At 40.8% G+C, this 18,232-nt stretch overlaps 2 protein-coding genes across 9 annotated transcripts in view; one reads left to right on the top strand and one right to left on the bottom strand.

Moving 5' to 3' along the window:
- The first annotated feature begins 5,929 nt into the window (after nucleotides 1-5,929).
- c20h5orf49 (chromosome 20 C5orf49 homolog) lies at nucleotides 5,930-9,316 on the top strand. The gene is made up of 3 exons (XM_048229739.1): nucleotides 5,930-6,132; nucleotides 6,290-6,403; nucleotides 9,082-9,316. The coding sequence occupies exons 1-3, from the start codon at nucleotides 6,013-6,015 to the stop codon at nucleotides 9,259-9,261; spliced, it is 414 nt and encodes a 137-aa protein (XP_048085696.1). The 5' UTR covers nucleotides 5,930-6,012; the 3' UTR covers nucleotides 9,262-9,316.
- Nucleotides 9,317-9,406: 90 nt separating this feature from the next.
- The window catches only part of adcy2b (adenylate cyclase 2b (brain)), a 77,697-nt gene continuing 68,871 nt past the window's right edge, over nucleotides 9,407-18,232 (bottom strand). For 4 of the 8 annotated variants that reach the window (XM_048229736.1, XM_048229734.1, XM_048229731.1 and 1 more), the window contains 8 exons: nucleotides 16,081-16,265; nucleotides 14,876-14,960; nucleotides 11,996-12,154; nucleotides 11,664-11,828; nucleotides 11,093-11,200; nucleotides 10,490-10,601; nucleotides 10,180-10,304; nucleotides 9,407-9,937 (listed from right to left, as the gene is read on the bottom strand). In XM_048229736.1, coding sequence (XP_048085693.1) covers nucleotides 9,785-9,937; nucleotides 10,180-10,304; nucleotides 10,490-10,601; nucleotides 11,093-11,200; nucleotides 11,664-11,828; nucleotides 11,996-12,154; nucleotides 14,876-14,960; nucleotides 16,081-16,265 — 1,092 coding nt within the window. In that variant the 3' untranslated portion in view covers nucleotides 9,407-9,784. Of the gene's footprint in view, nucleotides 9,938-10,179; nucleotides 10,305-10,489; nucleotides 10,602-11,092; nucleotides 11,201-11,663; nucleotides 11,829-11,995; nucleotides 12,155-14,875; nucleotides 14,961-16,080; nucleotides 16,266-18,232 lie in introns of those variants that run through there. The other 4 variants (XM_048229735.1, XM_048229733.1, XM_048229737.1 and 1 more) reach the window with 3 other exon arrangements.

Genomic DNA, 18,232 nt, shown 5'->3' on the forward strand with positions numbered 1-18,232 from the left:
GTACATAGCCATATTCCACTGCTTTTCATCCTGCACATACATACACTTATTATTAATACTATTGTAATGTTACTGTTTCTGCACTACAATGGTACTGTTACCACACTGCACATAGTTGTACTGTACATATCTGTCTATATGGTTCATACTAAATATCCATATTTATTCAGTTTTTCTGTAATACATTCTGTTAATACACTGCATATATCTATATTGTTCTTACTACTACTATAATGGTACCGCCACTATATTGCACATACCTGTACATGTTGTTCATACATTGTTCATATTACAGTACATAGCCATATTTATTCTGCTCTTATAAGGTAACTGCTAATACACTGCACATATTTATATTTAATTTATGCTACTCTAAACCACCTTCTGCAAAACAACTGTATACTACTGTCTACACTGCACTATATTTCTTGTCCTGTCTATGCACCACCTGCCTATACTGTGTACAGTATATCACATTGCACTTTTCTGCTTTTTTGCACTTCTGGTTAGACACAAACTGCATTTCGTTGTCTCTGTACTTGTTCTCTGCACAATGACAATAAAGCTAAATCTAATCTAATTTAATTTAATTTAATTTAATCTAAAAATGATCTGCCTCTGCTTTGCCTCTTTATGGATCATTCTATGAATAGCAGCAGCAATGTCTGCATAAGTTGAGACATTGTTATTGACCTTCTGGACCAGAGACATTCCATCAATGATTGTTGCTGTATTATATTCATCTGGAAGATTATCTGATAGTGATGCAAGTTTCTGCAAATGCTTTGCAAGTGCTGCTTTAGAGGTTTTCCTTGGGGTCCCCTCAGGTGTCGCCAAGGTCCAAGAGGGTGACAAAAGACTTCTCTCATGTCCAGTCTTTAACATGATGGTCTTGCTATGTGCCTGTGTTTTCTTTTTTGACTCATGCTCGTAAATGTCTTTAATTTTTGCTTTGTCAATGTGAGAAGTTGAACTTTCCCCCTTCTCCCTATATCGGACTTTAAAGACGTTTCGGTGCACTCTTGAAATGCGAGAGAGGGAGAGACTCCACTCGGTTGCACACACACATACAGTACATGCACCCATACGCACACAGTCACCCGCCACATCTCCCTGGCGTATAAACGATGTTGTGTGTTTGTTTGAAGTATTGTTTCATGTTGTGTAAAGTGTGTTTGGTGTATAGTTTTGTCTAATCGTTAGTGTCGGGAGTTTTGCCGCCAGTTTGGCGTTCATTCATGCGTCAGACCAAATGTTTGGTCTGCCGCGATTTTTCTTTAGTTTTGCCTTTAGTTCTGTCTTTCTTTGTTCAAGGGTAACTTAAACACATTGTGTGGTACCCACTGTCATTCCATTTACCATTTGCATTCACTGTACAACGCCTGTAAACCGGTTAACATTCACCATACTCACCACACTTCCTGGTGCTTCGGCTTCCCAGCCACTGTCCCATTGCGGAAGCGCGCTTCGCGTTGGGACAGTGCTTTTACCAACATCCCACAGGGGGAGGGAGTGGGGCATTATGGTAGAGGGGTGTTTGCCTTGTCTGTTGGTCGTCTTGTTGTTATTATTATGTATGTGGGGAATATTGGTTATGGTAATTAACATGTATTTTCATAGTAATATGGACCATTGTCATTTTGTATATATTTGTAATAGGTAGTTATTTTGTTATAATAGTGAATGTCCAGTGAAAGTGGTTACCTAGTTGAGTGGTTTGAGCCAATATCCCCATTTGGGCTAATTTAGGCCAATTGGTAGGCTTATTTAAGGGGGGTAGCTCAGTTCCCCTGGAGAGCAAAGAGAGAGCAGCTCTCCTGTTGTGAGGTAGAGACTTACTGTAGCTTTATGCTCTGCAATTGTTGATAATTGGAATACTGAACTGGAATACGGAACTTATTTTTGTTTTGTTTGTTTGAAAGTGTTTTTTGTTAAATAATAGCCGATTGCTATTCCTGCAAGTTTTTCTTTTGGTTATTTAATAAATAGAAATTGCACGCTGAAAACCTCTCCTGCACCTCCTTTTCCACCTACAACCCCAAGCTCACATCCCAATTGGTGGGCTGGCTGCCTCGGTCGCTCACAGTCAATGTATCATGGAATTTGTGCTTAGGTGTATCTGACTCCAGCCTCTATGTCATGATCTTTGCCTGTAGTATGAGCCTGAATCAGATCATCCCTAACCTCTTGTGTTGCTTTGCCTGCTGTAGATATGCAAATGAACTCATGTTCCTCTGAAAATGGATTGATCCAATTTCAGTTTCTGTCTCATCTCATCAGAACTGTGTAGAATTTTTAAAACTGTTGTAAATGTATACTTGTAGATCAGGTCTTGGAAAATAGTTATTATTTATTTTCAATGGAAATTATTTTAACATCAGATGAAAGACAATTTTAAGTATGATAATAATATAATAATAATAATAATAATAATAATAATAATAATAATAATAATAATAATAATTGTACATAATGATAACAATGTGTAAAGTGTGAATATTTTCACCAACCAGTTCATCTACATCTCATTCCCACATTCTTACTAGTCAAAAGTACAACTGAAATGTATAATGTACATCATTTTAGCACCTGTGATGCAATTACCATAATTTCCCAACTATTAGCTGCAGCTTATACATTGATTTTGCAAAATTTCTTCAGCTATGAGGTTAATACACGAGGGCAGTTAATATGGTATATGGTTTTGTTTCTTTTAACTTGCATACAACACTGTCCTGTGGCTTATACACAATACGGCTAATACACAGGAAATTACTGTATGTATTTCATGTGCCCTGGTCATTGTAATATTTATGTTAAGCTGGGTACATGTGGTGATGTGAACAATTTTCATATGGTATTCCTTGAATGTAAAGGTAATATGTGATTGGTAATCATGATGTTTTGATCTCTTGGAATATCTCTTATGGGTAGTTTCAATAAAATACTAATTTACTGAATTTTGGGGTGTTTCCGAATAGTACATTTACAAATAGTAAATAGCATAGCAATGCAGACCTATGTAATCATTTGTATTTCAAGTTTCTCCTGGGAGGTAGGAAGGTATAAATACATTGATTAATGAGGTGGTGGGTATTTCAATTAGTGCTACAACACGTTGTGTCTCTGAAAACTTAGATTTGCTCATTATTACACATAAATCTTGAATTTTATCAACCAAAATGAAGGGCAAAATCACATAATGATTCAAATATGTATGCCAACATCAAACACCACATATGCATCAGTAATAATGAGGTTTGGATTATTTTCTGGGCTCTTCTGGTTTAACAAAAAAAGCCAATAGGCGGAATTTCCTTTTTTTCAAATCAGAGGTCAACTTTGAAGGCCTGTACAGCCACAAAGCTACAAGATCCAACTTGCTATCATACCATTTTATACTCCAGAGATATGTAGCTTTCAGAAAAATATAGTGAGAATTTGCCCCCCCAAGTGGTAGTGACACGCCCCTTTTTGGGCCTGTGGCTCATGGACTAATATGCAAAATAACTATATCCAGCATGCACACATACACAAATGCCAGTGGTGGAATGTAACGAAGTACAAATACTTCGTTACTGTACTTAAGTAAATTTTCCACGTATTTGTACTTTACTTAAGTAAAATTTATAGTGCATACTTTTGACTTTTACTTCGTTACATTTTACAGCAATTATCTGTACTTTTACTCCGCTACATTTCTACAACACCATCGTTCCTTTTTCACGATACATTTTATGATCAGTTTTTTTCTCTCTGACAAAACACGTTTGTTTTACCGGGGGGTTGCTACCAAAGATTCTGGAGCGCTATGCATTCTTAGAAACATAAGCTTCTAGTCTAGACCAGGCAAAGCGTGAGCTTGTAGCCATCTGCATTCGGTAGGCTATATTCACCAGACCCATGGCTACACTGCATGCAACTGTGTTCCGTGCCTTTCTCTGTCTGTTATCTGCAGCGTTAGGGCCTCCTCTCCGATGAGATTGCTATCCGCGGATCAGCGAAGTTACAGGCTATGCCCATGCTTCTGTCACACGTCTGATCATTTGCGGCACAAATGAATGGTAGACTATTAATGAACCGGTGGCCGGAAAAACGTAACATTTTTCCAGATTAGGAAATATTCCTTAATTGTGTGTGATTAAATAAAGATGCATAGCCTACAATTGGGGGGTAGTAACGTGAACGCTCATTCAATGTCTATGCGTCTGCGCAAGTGAAACTGAACTTAATCATAAAGACACCTTTCTCAGCAACTTTTCTGTTCAATCAGCATAATTGGCATTACGATCCACCCGACGTTTCCCTTGTCTACCCGGTTAAACTTCAGGCTCTCGTGTTTTGCTGAATGATATTACTCAGCAGATCACCCTAGTAGATAACCAGAATTACAGTCTCTAGAATTGTAGGTCAGAATGTAAACTGGGCCACAGATGGTAAGCACAATTGCATTAACTTAAAACTATCTAGTCGAGTATAACCTAAAACTAGTTTAATTAAAATGCCACAGCCCATACTGATTTTTCCTTTTAGAATATAGATATTAAGAGAATAAATCATTATCCAAATACTTTTACTTTTAATACTTAAAGTACATTTAAAAGCAGGTACTTTTTACTTTTACTTAAGTAGGGTTGTCATTGTGGTACTTTTACTTTTACTAAAGTAAATATTTCTCTGTGTATTTGTACTTTTACTTAAGTACTGAGGTTCAGTACTTCCTCCACCACTGACAAATGCACAAATTGTCTCTGAAACAAAGGTAGATATTGACATGCAGGTGGAAGGAAATTGTACATTTCTTACTTTTTAGAATATTTCTGGGCTTTTTGCCTTGTGGACTATCCAGCCGCTAGAACCACATTAGCACAGTTACATTTCCTGATTCTTCAGTTAAATGCCTTAATATTCAACCTTTACATGATCAGTTAGCAAATGCTTTTATGCCTTTGAGACAAATACATCTGACTGTGGTCTGGAAAAAATTAACTGTTTGACTACACAAGACTGCTTCCATTGAAAACCTGTAAAGTCTCTTTTCTTGTAAATAATTTAGCCCTAATAGAGCACAAACCACACAGAAAATTCACTATAAAAGTGAATCATTATATCATAACGCCAAAGAGCTTTTAACCTGCCCTGCTGTTCCCAGTGGCCTTGGCATTTTATGTCCATTGCAAGTCACAGTGTACCACAAAGTTGAATGGCTCCTCAATTTGCATGCAGATTCATTGCAATGATTTCAATCAGGGCTTCCGACAGTCACCGATGCATTAATTTGGCTGAAGCCACAGGCTGGATAAGGCCCCATTTACCAAAATGGTTCCCTAGCAAGGGCATGGGCTATTTAGCCAAATGGCCATGCCAGCTCCATCCACCCCTCGCTCCCTATGAGTTGAAGGACCAAATGTGATACACTTTCAAATCAAGGTTATTGCGATGTTGTGCAAGAAGGGTCGGGTATATCACTGCACAAATCTAGGCTACACAACATTGCAGCTCTAATAGTCACATATGGCACAGGCAATGGGAGCTAAATTAATATTGCATATTGGTATGATAACTGGCACACTTGCTGTATTCTTACAGACTACCCCCCATGAGACTAATGTTGCATTTTTGAATTAGGTGTGGGTCCCCATGCATTCTAAAAATCACCTGTTTCCTACCACAGCTCTCAATGGGATGGGATATGGGACAACCTCCCAAAATTTACTAGGCTATGTCAACTTACCTTTCTTGTAATAGCATTTTTCTAAAAGACACCAATCAAGTGAATTTAAGGAACAACTTGCGTGACAACTGGGTCAACCCAGAGGATTAACTGAAACATCACCTGCACCTGGCCCAGTTGGAAGACTTGCTGAGTGGCATGTTGTCCAGCCATTCAGCTGCTTGACCCGCGGCTGCGACTGTAACCAAGCAACTGTGTGGACGCTGTGTGTGGACACAGTCCTGCCTGGTAGCGAAAAAAAGCCTTCGAGTTATCAATAGGTTATCCTCACTTAAATTATGGACTTGCTGTCCCAAGCAGAAACGAAACCACTCTCTACTTTGTCAGTGTTTAGTTTTATCCCATCTAGAAGATCTGAACCGAAAGAGATGACCTATTTCAACTTCACAAATCCCAGGGTAACGTTGATGTTAGGCAGTGTGTTTGTTGTTAGCTTCACTAGAGTTAACGTTAACTTAGCATAACTTGCAAATAATTCAGCTAGCCTAACATTATGCAATATAAATTGGAATAGGTTGTTACAGATGTTATTATTGATGTCAGTGTCATCTTTAGGCTCGAGAGGTACACCAGTATGACTTATACAGACGAACGGAAGGTTATGACAACAAATTACACCGTGATGATAGACAACATGCAAAAGGCAGAGGTCTCGACTTCTACATTGAGGTAACGTTAACGTCCTAATGTTAAAATGCCAAAAAGCTAACAAACTGACCAACCTGTAGCGTGGGCTAGTTTTTAATTCCACCCTACAACACACATTTTTAAAATGGGTAACAGTTTCGGACAGGGAGTATCTTAGCTCAGCAGATTCCTATTAACAAAGTGAATGTGGGCTTAATTTCTGTCAGATAATATCTTGTTCAAAAGATTTCAGGATCTTTGTGGATTTGTTTTTGTCTGTTTGGTGTGAAAATAATATAACCTTAGCATAAGAGGTGTGATCAAACAAAACAGAAATTCTCTGAAAATAGAGACTAACAAGCAATGGAAAGTGGGCATGGTTAAATTCCTGCTTACCAAAGCCATACAAATGTTTAGCCCACTGGACTTCACTGTTTCTACTTTGAGTTTGCATCTAACCAAGTGTTTGAAATGGTGACATTTGTTCATAAAACTTGGGGCATGGTAAGAACCACAGGCAAAGGAAAGGAGTAACTTATTGAAGTTTTACTGAGGCCCAACATATTTACCAAACAGGGTTGGGTTAGAAAAAAAAACAAGCAAAAAAAATCTCGGTAACACTTTACTTGACGGGTGAGTTCATAACACATTCATAGCAGCTGTCATAAACTACACATAAAGCATTCATGACTGTTTCATGAGACATGACTCAACATTCATACCAAACCTTTCATGAATGTGGAAGACAGAACGACGACAACTTGTCAAAATAAAAGTCCAACAATCGCAAAGCAGCATTGCCGTTTTTGTTCCAAACCTCTTACCTGATCATGTCACATCTGAGTCAATGAGCTAAATATTTCATGAATATCTTATGAAGTCTACATCAAATGTCACTTTACTATACAAGTTGTAAAGTATTCATAATCACTGAGTTTAACACTGGGAGGTAAACTAGCCTACATTCAGCTGACCCGTATTTGTGTAACCTGGAACGGTTAGACATTCCCAGTAAAAGAAAGATGAGAAATCATCTGCAAATAAAATCATATAAAACAAATACATCTTTATGAAACAAATCATATAAAACAAATACATCTTTATGAAACAAAAATTATTTGCTTGACCATGTTCTGTCTTTTTGGCACTGAGTAGCCCATTGACTCAGATGTGACGTGATCAGGTAAGAGGTTTGGAACAAAAACATCAATACTGCTTTGCAATTGTTGGACTTTTATTTTGGCAAGTTGTCGTCGTTCTGTCTTCCATATTCATGAAAGGTTTGGTATGAATGTTGAGTCATGTCTCATGAAACAGTCATGAATGCCTTATGTGTAGTTTATGACAGCTGCTATGAATGTGTTATAAACTCACCCGTCAAGTAAAGTGTTACCAAAATCTCTAATGTTATCACAGTTAGGCTAAGGAGTTACTAGGAATTTGACTGGCAGTGGTGAATTTGTGGTCTGAAGAATTGACTGACAGAATATTGATCAGGAAAAGACCTCATCTCTCAGATAATATCGGTGGGGTTAAGTACTCAATACCAGACATAAGAAGTAGTCTTGGTTTCAAAACAGTTTCATCCCACATTGCCATGTCATTTCCCATCCCTAAATGGATATATTTTTTAATCCACCATATTGGTTTCATTCCATTCACAACCGTGTCAAGTAGTGGTTCAGTCTATCCGATCAAGTGGGAGAGGATGTGAGCAGTGCATGTGCGCAAGCACACACACACACATTCACAAACAATTTCAATATGACAGTGTCCTTTCAGTGTCAACTGTAGAATTATTTCCACCCAACAGTTCATATGCCATCAATTTGATCCTTTCAGAAAAAGTATGTATCCACATAAGTGTTTGTCTCTTCAGAACTGCATCAAAGTACAATTTGCCAGTCATGCCTTATCCATGCAAGGCTGTGTTGAATGGCTGCCGCTCCCTCTCTCATAATGAAATCATGCCAGTGGCACACTCTCAAATGCCTATTTGCTAACACCATCTGGCTGTCGACATTCATGAGAAAGACAAAAGCAAACAAGCAAAACCATAAATAGCCTGCAACTCACAGAGTTTAACCAGTACTTTGTTTGTTTGTTTGTTTTTTAAAATAGTTATTATTAGTCAATGTTATGGCTCTTGTCTGGCTTGTCATTGCTGTCTACCACCTAGAGTGCTGGGTAGCTGAAGATGATGTCATATTTAGACTTAGGGGGGACGGGCAGGTTTAACATTGATATTTTCTGACTTAATTCCTTGCTGATCTTGTTGTGGTCAGACATACGTCTGTAAATATTAGGGAGACCAGTGTGCAAAGGTCAAGTGGAAATATTTTTTTGTAAACAAAATAAAGGACAATGTTGTAATCGGTGTGTCTCTCAGGCTGTGGTGCCTACAGGTGCCAATGTAGGACTTGGATTAGTGGATGCAATTAATACATGAATAATTAAAACTCAGCTGCCCAGCTCAATGAGTGTGAATCATCTAAACCTCTATACCTGCTGATATTGAGACAGGTATGCCAACTCTGCCTTTGCCAGTTGGCCTACTTACAAACAAGAGAATCGAGCACATCCACAAAAACAGAGACAGCCAAGGCACAAATATCACGTCAGCTGTGAAATTTACTAGACAGCTTGTGGTCTACTGGTTGTGCTGTCTGCCACTTAGCTGAGGCAATTGTTATCATTCAGTAAGTATATTTGTATTCCAGGAGTCAACGCGGCCTCTTCCAGTTTTATCCTCCTCTGAGTATGGGCGACGTTTACCACCTCCCTCCAACCAATCTGGACGCCAGTTCGCTCAAGTGAACATTATCCAAGCTGAGTTCTTCCGGAAAAATGGAATCACAAGATCGGTGGAGGAGGGATACGGACCAGTCATCCCTGTTTGAGGCGCATTCTTTATACTGTAATGTTATGTCAAATATACATACACACAGTAAGAGAGTTCTTCGATTCATAGTCTTTTACGTTACGTAATTAAATACATTCTCTAAAGTCTGTTTAGGACACTCAGACATAAACGACAGACGTGAGTATATACAAAGTCTTTAATGAATAAGAAAATGGTGGTGTCCAACATGGCAACACTCTGGTATTTTTTTGTATTCTCATGTTCTTACAAAAACTCCTTATTTTAAAACTTGTCTTGGCTGCACACACAGTGGCCTGGCTAAAACACAAAGAGACTGGACAGCGCAAACACTCATGACATCTATCCGCTTCTCTGAATGACTGAGACCATGCAAACGTATTCACAGGTATATGTATATATTTATATATTTGTGTGTGTATGGGTATTTATATGTATGTCTAAGCACTTCGCAGCACAGTGTATCTATGCTATATGGTGTGTGTGTGGGTGGGTGGGTGGAAGTGTGTGTCCGCACATATTTGTCTGGTTTGTGTGAAAGTTCAAGGCATCACAGTCCCTTGGGACAGGGACCTGGTCAACTCAGTGTGAACAAAGTAAGTCTCCAGCTCCCCCTTCCCTTTGACATTGATGATGCCTCGGCAAGAACAAACGTAGCCCAGGGTCTGTAGGACTCGACTCGTCTCCTCCGTAACCTACACCGGGGGGGTAAAGAAAAAAATAAATTATGAAATCCTCTCACCAAATCCTTTGGCAAAAAAAACAAAAACAAACATGAAATGAGTAAGCAAGCAAGCAGAGGAAAGTCTTTGAAACAGTTGCTCATTTTCCCCTAGACACAAACATGCCCACACACATTCACACCCACATACAAACACACGCACACAGAGGCACTCTCAAACTGAGAGGGTGAAGACTACGAAGTGAAGAGATGAACCTGTATTTTCCCCAGCACTCCTGTGGTCTCCATTCTACTGGCCACGTTCACACTGTTACCCCAGATGTCATACTGGGGCTTTTGTGCTCCGATCACCCCCGCTATCACAGGGCCATGGTTTATCCCTGGGGAGACAGCACAACAATTCATTTCTTTCTGTGGCTAATGAAGATAAGGATCATGATTGATGAAACAGAAATAAAGTCACCTAGATCTATTATAGTACAGAGCTAGGCTAATAGTAGTAGGCTTTCAAATAACAAATGACATCCATTTTTAAGAATTTTGACAATTAAAAGAGAGAACTTACCCACTCTTAATTTAAAGTCATTGAAGGAATGCCTATTGATGACGTCGAGTTTCCCCACCAACGCAAAGGCAAACTCCACCATGGTGCCGATGTGCATGTACTGTCTGTCATCCTGGAACAGTGGAGAGAGCAAATGTCTCCAACATCAGTGATGCTGTCATAAATCCTATCTTCCCTGATGGAGCAATTGCCTTCTGGTCTGAATATTAAGAAACTGTTGGCACTAATGACTCTCACAATCACACAGCAGAGCACTTAAACCCACAACTGTCAGAAGACAGAACAAGTCATGGGACATGCCGTATCCTACAATTAATTCAGACAATGTAATCAGTGATGATGCTAAATGTAAAATGGTGACATGTAACTATTATCTTTAGTCATAATTGTCGTGGCGCCGCTGTAATAGGGCCTATTAGATGGCACAACGATCTGTTACATTCTAGCGAGTTACAGCTATACAGTCTTATGGGAGTTGCAAGATTACATTTGTGTAAATATAAGTGGAAACAATATGGCATGTGTGATACCATTATGATACTGTATATCCTTCAATAACTCTATAAGTCTGCATAAGTTTTAGGAGTAATGAATATGCGTCACCTGTGTACAGTCTGGTCCTGGTGCGATATTTAGTCCTGTGGCAGCCATGTATGTGCTACCAATGGTCTTGATCTTCTCCACACCACTGAACTTTGGTTTAGACAGAAGCTGGGAGAAGATGGCCAGAACGGAGTCAGTATCTGTCCTAACCTGATTAACTGTATTACCGCACATTGATTTGAAGAAATACAATGCCACTCCGTCCTAACTCAATGGCTTATTCCTCTGTGTTCCATTAGACACGATACGTTTAGTCTTAGGTCTAGGTTAGGTTTGCATTTATGTACGTTTTTAGAGCACAGTTAAGTAAAGCGTGCATTCCTAATTAAGCTGCCTGAAGGTAATGCTGCAAAGGCACCTGACAACCATGGCTGTTATGCCTGCCAAGAAGGCCAAAGATTAGTCTTGCCTTTATTAGGAGATGCTATCTGATAATTACTGGCTCATTACAGCGTATATTTTTTCACTTACTCAGGCTTCTAAAGTACTGAGGGCATCGTAATTTCAAAACCACTGCACACAGACGTGCTACACAGTGCAGAGAGGTGTAACAAAAATAAATAGGTCTTGCCGAGGCCGTCGTAAGCACCTCGTCAAAGTCGGCAATGATCTCATTGAGGAGTCTGAGACACTCCAGTCCTTCCTTGTTGACGTCCGACTCCGTGTAGAACTCCTTGAAGTCTGGGATTGAAGCGAACATCACACACACCAGGTCATAGGACTGGTGGTACAGGTCCTGCAAAGATTCAAAGCAGAAGTGAGTACAAAACAGTAAGAATGAAACAAACCTTTCACACTACAAAAGGTTATTTGCCATCGCCTGCAGATCCATCAGGCAAATCTATTCTTGTTCTGTAATCAGCAACAAAGAAACACAAACACGCCAACAAGAAAAATAGGTACCTCATTTTTCCAGTTTCTCGCCAAGAAGTGCTCAGCAACGTGGGCAGGTAGAACGTTTTCCAGGAGGACACGGTTGAGGTTCTCCATGGTCTCGATCTCCTCGCACTCCTTCTTGAACTTGTTTTTCCAGACGAAGTCTAACCTACAGTAATATTCATTCTGTTACAAGGGGACACAGAGGCAAAGAGATGACAGACATCTGATCACCGTGTCTGAGAACAGGGTACATAAAACATCACAGCACACTGCACTCACTGCATCAGATCGCCAGTTTAGGGGGATGGGCAACTCGACCTGGTAAGGTTGCTTACATTTTGTGTTTGTAGGCTTGAACAGGTGAAAATTCTGGCAAGTGTGAAAAGCTCTAATCCTTTAGACCAGCTTGTTCTCTCTATTATGTCTATGGTTCAACACCCTCTGTCACACGCACACATCTTTTCAGAACACAAGTGGTTCAACAGCAGTTCTATAAAGGAGAGACATCACAAATCCCCGTAACCTTCATGACTATACAGTATTCCTTAAGCAGATCTATCATATTGTATTGTAAAGGGTATTTGAGTCGGCAGTTATTGTGGCCAAAAGTAAAAAGCTTGAAAATGAATTTCTAACAGAAATGTTTGTCATTAGACACATTAAGTATTCATGCAATGGTGAGTTATCTCTCCATTCCTCTCTCTCTGTCACTCTCTCCATCCCACTATCTCATATTTTATTTCCCCATTTTTAAAAGTAATGAATAAAGTAATCATGTCTCTTACAGTAATATTTTTTTTTTTTAGAAATCTGAGAATTTAGCATTCATCACAGGCACAAAAAGCTTCATGTCAAAATGGAATCCAGCAAAGGCAGAATGTGAAAAAAAAAACAACAAAACATCTCAGCATCCTGTGTGGAATAGGTTCCAGGAAACCGCCATCGCTTCGGTCTAAAGCTCACTCGGTAGCCCTGAAGAGACAACCGGGGGGGCAGATCGGCCAACCTCGCCTCTGTCTTTATGCGTGACTTGCTGGGCCACACAAGAAGAGCCAAACTGTGTGGTTGTGCGCAATGCGTCCAAAGCTTTTCTAATCGGAGGAGATGGAAGGATACATCTGGAGGGCAATGCATACTAACACAGCAGACTGCCCTATTGAGATAAACAACATTACGAGACAAGCAGGGTTTGTTGTTGTGCCTGCTGTGTGTGTGTGTTTGTGGACATGGGATGGGTGGGGGGAGTAAATCTAGAACAAATCTAGAAGACTGTTGAACACCCATTACCTCCATTTCAGTGACAACCCCCCCCCCCCCCCCCAAGGCTCCATAATTCATTCTTGCCTCAAAGCAAGAGAGCCCAGAGGGCAGCATTCTGCATTCTCATCAATGAACACACTTTTAGCAGACTCAAGGGGCTTTTCATCAGTAAACATGTTCTAAAAAAACAATATATGTCTGTCCAAATTTAAAAGTTTTTTCAGTTCTACACACTAAATACTAAATACACATATTGAAGAAGAATTCATTAATGATATTTGCTTCATCATTCTGAGCTCCAATGTCAAGACGGTGTATGTAAAGTAATGGAGAGAATTTCCTACTTAAAGGCAGAACTGGAATAAATCATGTGTTGAATGTATAATACATGGATGCTCCTTACTTGGATGCTCTATTCTGCATCTCAAAGCATTGTATTCATTTGACCTGTGGTTCTAGGTATATCTTAAAGGGAGTATGGTATCACAAGACAATACAAATGATAAATTCTAAAACTATTAGCACAATATTTAAAAAAAATGACTGATATCATATGTGCCTTGACTAAGTGATGGTGCTATATTCAGATGTTGTGCAGGCCTGCTTTCTAAGTGAGTTATGACGCCATCCAGATTAAAATAGTCTTGTTAGATGGGTCAGCCCAGAAACCCAGTTTTAGTTTTCCTCAGAACATATAAGTACACAAACAAACACAAACACACAAGCACACACACACAAACTCATGTCCATACATTTCAGAACATATAAGTACACAAACAAACACAAACACACAAGCACACACACACAGACACACACAAACTCTCACACACGCACACACTCATGTCCATACATTCAGGTTAATACAGCGAGAGCGATTGGCTTTCGGGGGCCCCCCCCAAACCCTCTGTCTCTTGTCCTCCTGGGTGTACAGTCCAGTACTGTTGCAGTATTTCTAAATGGGGAGAATGATGGATGATGTTCCCGCAATCCATTAGATATCCTCAACTCGCTTCTCTGATTCCAAAGAGTAATATAAACCCATCACCCAATGGAACAAACACAAATAGAGAAAACAGAGAGGGAGGGTAGAGGATGTGTATAGTATAGTATATATACTTTTTTGATCCCGTGAGGGAAATTTGATCTCTGCATTTAACCCAATCGGTGAATTAGTGAAACACAAACAGCACACAGTGAACACACAGTGAGGTGAAGCACACACTAATCCCGGCGCAGTGAGCTGCCTGCTACAACGGCGGCGCTCGGGGAGCAGTGAGGGGTTAGGTGCCTTGCTCAAGGACACTTCAGCTGCAGCCCACTGGTCCGGGCTCGAACCGGCAACCCTACGGTTACAAGTCCAGAATGCTAACCGTGTGCCGTGTGTGTGTATCTGTGTATGTGTATTTGTGTGTGTGTGTGTGTTAAGAGAGAGCGCGCGAAAGAGAGCAGAGGAAAATACAGGACAGAGCCGCTTGAGAAATGTGAGAAGAGACAGCCGAGGTAAGTGGAATGGCCTGGCACTATGTGGAATAGTCAGCGTTAATTACGAAAGCTGTGTGGAGGGGGAGAGGGAGTATGTGTGCGTGCGTGCGTGCAGAAAAGGTAGCGGTTTTGTGACAGTCTCTTAGTGCTCAGGCAACCCACCTGTCGGGCCAGAACAAGGAGGGTGATGAAGAAGATAAACAAAGACACTGAGCCCATGGTCTTCAGGTCCTTCAGCACCCCTGGCCTAAAAACAGACATAGTGAGGAAGAGGGATAAAAACAGAAAGGTAATTTACTTTTTACATTCCATAAAGAGAGCCAACAAGATGTGTGATGACAAGCGCCACATCATCTTGAATGCAGAGGAAAGAGAGAAAATGAGACGGAGAGACAGAGCAAGAGATGGAACTCCAATGACCTCCAAACTTCCAGCTGTCAGTTCCCCGTTGCGAAAAAATCAATCCCTGCACCCACATACAAAACCCCTCCATCTCATAAGCTGTCAATCACCCTCCTGTACAACTATGGGAGGAGGAAACCTTTCAACCCACCGTTGGCCAGAGAAAGAAGAAGCCACACAGCCATCTCTCATCCACTGCACCCAATTCTGCCGTTCGGTTCCCGGGGTTCATAAGTCATTTCCGCGGCCATGTAATTTATATTTAATCAAGTTCAAAAGACCTGATTTGTCAAAGTCATCGACGTGACAGGCTCAAATTGCTGGCCAATCATATTTCCTATACATTTATCTACAGCCCTCTAAAGCTGTGGTTCCCAGCGTTCAGCTCTTGATTCCAGTGCATGTCATTTATGTTTCATCAAGTTCAAAAGGCCCAATTGGTCAAGGCCTCTGGAATAACATGGTGAAATGACTTGACAATCAAGGCTTTTAGGACCATTCTCTAACTGTTCAATAATTGGATACAAAGCAGGCAGGCAATAAGCCCCAGTTACCATGAATACATACCTCTAAAAGAACAGACCAGGTTTGATTAAATTCAAATGAAATGCTGCAATAGAAGTCTCTCTTCTATTGTTTGTGCCTGACCTCAATTTGCCAATCACACATGGAAAACAGCACAGAGCCGGTTTCTGTGTGTGTGTGTGTGTGTGTGTGTGCATGCTTGCGTGTTGGTGTATGTGTAGGTGAGAACTAAATATTTTTATGTGAATGCATCTGTAGTTGTTCTAGCATGTTCTAGCATCTTGAATTTCCCCTGGGGATCAATAAAGTATCTATCTATCTATCTAATCTAGACTTAAGTTATACTGTGTTAAATACTGTGTATGTGTGTACATTTCCATTCTTTTCTCCAGGTCATGTTGTGCATGTGTGCGTGCCTTTGCGTCTGTGTGTGGGCTCACCTCTCCAGAGGCTGTGTGCGGTACAGTGCGGTGCTGTAGTCGTCCAACACGGCTGCGTAGGTCTGGAGGATGACGACGTTGTAGCCCACCACCGCCGCCAGCATGATAAGCATCTTCAGCTCGTAGTTAATGCGCAGGAACACCGAGCAGGACACCAGGCCCAAGATGCAGCTGTAGATGAAATACTGGCCCCATGGACACGAAAAAACAAAATGCCAATCAAAAACCCTCATCCGTGGGAGACAGACAGGCCAATCGAAGCCGACTTAATGATGAGAGAGAGGGAGCAAATGGATTTGGATCCAAAGATTGGAGGAAAAACTGCCTGGATGTTTACAGAGTTCTGTTTTTAATACCCATGAGCTTGCTGTTGTAACACAAAAGAAGGCAGAGCATTTTTTCTCTACAGTGCCATTTCTCTCTACTATAGCTGTCGAAGATGCTATGAAGCGGGAACAAAAACAGTATGCAATTCAATAATATTTTACTTTGTAGTTCAGTGAACTATGTAAACATATAAAGAAGCACAGCACGGGTTGTAAACCAGAACCATAGCATTCACAATTGAGATATATTGCGGGGCATGCTCAGATGACTTGAGAGGAAACAAAACAATACACAGGACTGTTAAATACTGCGGAAAACTTCACTGGCAGCATCAGCTTCTGTGCTGCGGATGCAGTCCTCTAGGCCAACCCCTCTCCCCCACCCCTGCCTTTCCCAAACAAAACTCAAGGCAGAGGGCCTGACTTCTGCTTCTCAGCAGGGAAATTGTGCCAAAAGCGATCTGTGCAGAGAGCCCAGATAAATAAGCTGAGCGCCACACACAGTCACTTTTACTGAGCTGTCCCTGGCAGGGGGAGATATATTTCATTACAAGGGAGGGAGAAATGGGTTATGGCCATTAGCAAGGAGTGCGGTGTGAATGATAGCTTCTTTATGGAGCCACCACTGGCCATTGTTTCTCTCACAGAGTCCTGAAGGCAGTTTTTTTATATTCAGGTACAACGAGGTGAACTCAGTACTGTATATCACACATGCTCTTACCCGGCTATTTGTAAGGTAGGCTGCCTCTGAGATGAATTTAAAAAGAAAGAGGATGTTCACTTGACCATTAACCTTGTCATGAACAGATCATGGCACATGTAACATCCTGTCCATGAGAGCTTTCAATTTACAGATGCTATGACATTTTATTAGTACCTAGCAGCAGCTCATACAATTACATGCAACACACAATTCTGAGAACTGTCATGAGGACATATACTGATAATGAAAAAAAACAAGGAACTCATCACTGGAACTCCAACAGTCATTACTACTAACGGCAGTATCTGGTACATATATCACACCTTGTTTATGACAAGGTCATGTCAACTTTATGTCAGAGCAGTGAAATGGTATCTATGTTTTACATCAAAAACTAGTAGTGCCTGGGGCGCTCTAGCACAAGTCTGGCTACAGCATCCATGGCACATTTAGGTCCAAGTGCCCACAAGGACCCCATCTCTCTTGCCTACTCGCTTCATGTCACTCTCTGCACTGTCCTGTCCTGATTAAAGGCATAAAGGCCCAACATACACTTAAAAGGTGTGTGATGACTACTGCCTATGTCTCTAACACACATGCAAATATGGGTCCTAAGGACATTTAAAACTTTACTGGGGCAAATTTTGCTTGTGTGATTATTTCTATTTGTAGGTTAGGCTGTGCTAACATCTGTCTGTCTAGACATGAGTCTGTTTTGTTGCTTTGACTGGTTTGAAGGGCAGCTGCTTGTCTGTGATGCATTGTATATTCATTTTGAGCCAAATAGAATCCAGAATCCTACTGAAAAGTGTTCCTCTATCTGTCCTTTTTTTTCTCTCTCTCTCTCTGTGTGTCTCTCTCTCTGTCTGTCTATTTCTCTCTCTCTCTGCTAGCTCCTCTTCTCTTCTGCAACAATCTTCCAAGCTTCCCCCATACTCATGTCTGGGGCTCTCCAGGGCTTTCTACTGGGGATATGCAGCCAGTGTGTGTGGATGCACAGAGGGAGAATAGCTTAGGCAAGGCAGCAGAGAGGCACAGTGTGTGGGATGAATGTCCCTGCCTGCTCTACCCAGGGTGTACATATTCTGTGGGCATACGTGGAGAGGTCTTAATGGTTTTCGAA

This window comes from Alosa alosa, chromosome 20 (genome assembly GCF_017589495.1).
Source record: "Alosa alosa isolate M-15738 ecotype Scorff River chromosome 20, AALO_Geno_1.1, whole genome shotgun sequence".
In the NCBI taxonomy this organism is placed as follows: domain Eukaryota; kingdom Metazoa; phylum Chordata; class Actinopteri; order Clupeiformes; family Clupeidae; genus Alosa; species Alosa alosa.

Coding starts and splice junctions, on each gene's coding strand:
- c20h5orf49 (XM_048229739.1), top strand. CDS start 6,013: ATGGACTTGCTGTCCCAAGCAGAAACGAAACCACTCTCTACTTTGTCA. Junction 6,133..6,289: donor TCAACTTCACAAATCCCAGG/GTAACGTTGATG, acceptor TGTCATCTTTAG/GCTCGAGAGGTACACCAGTA. Junction 6,404..9,081: donor GTCTCGACTTCTACATTGAG/GTAACGTTAACG, acceptor TTTGTATTCCAG/GAGTCAACGCGGCCTCTTCC.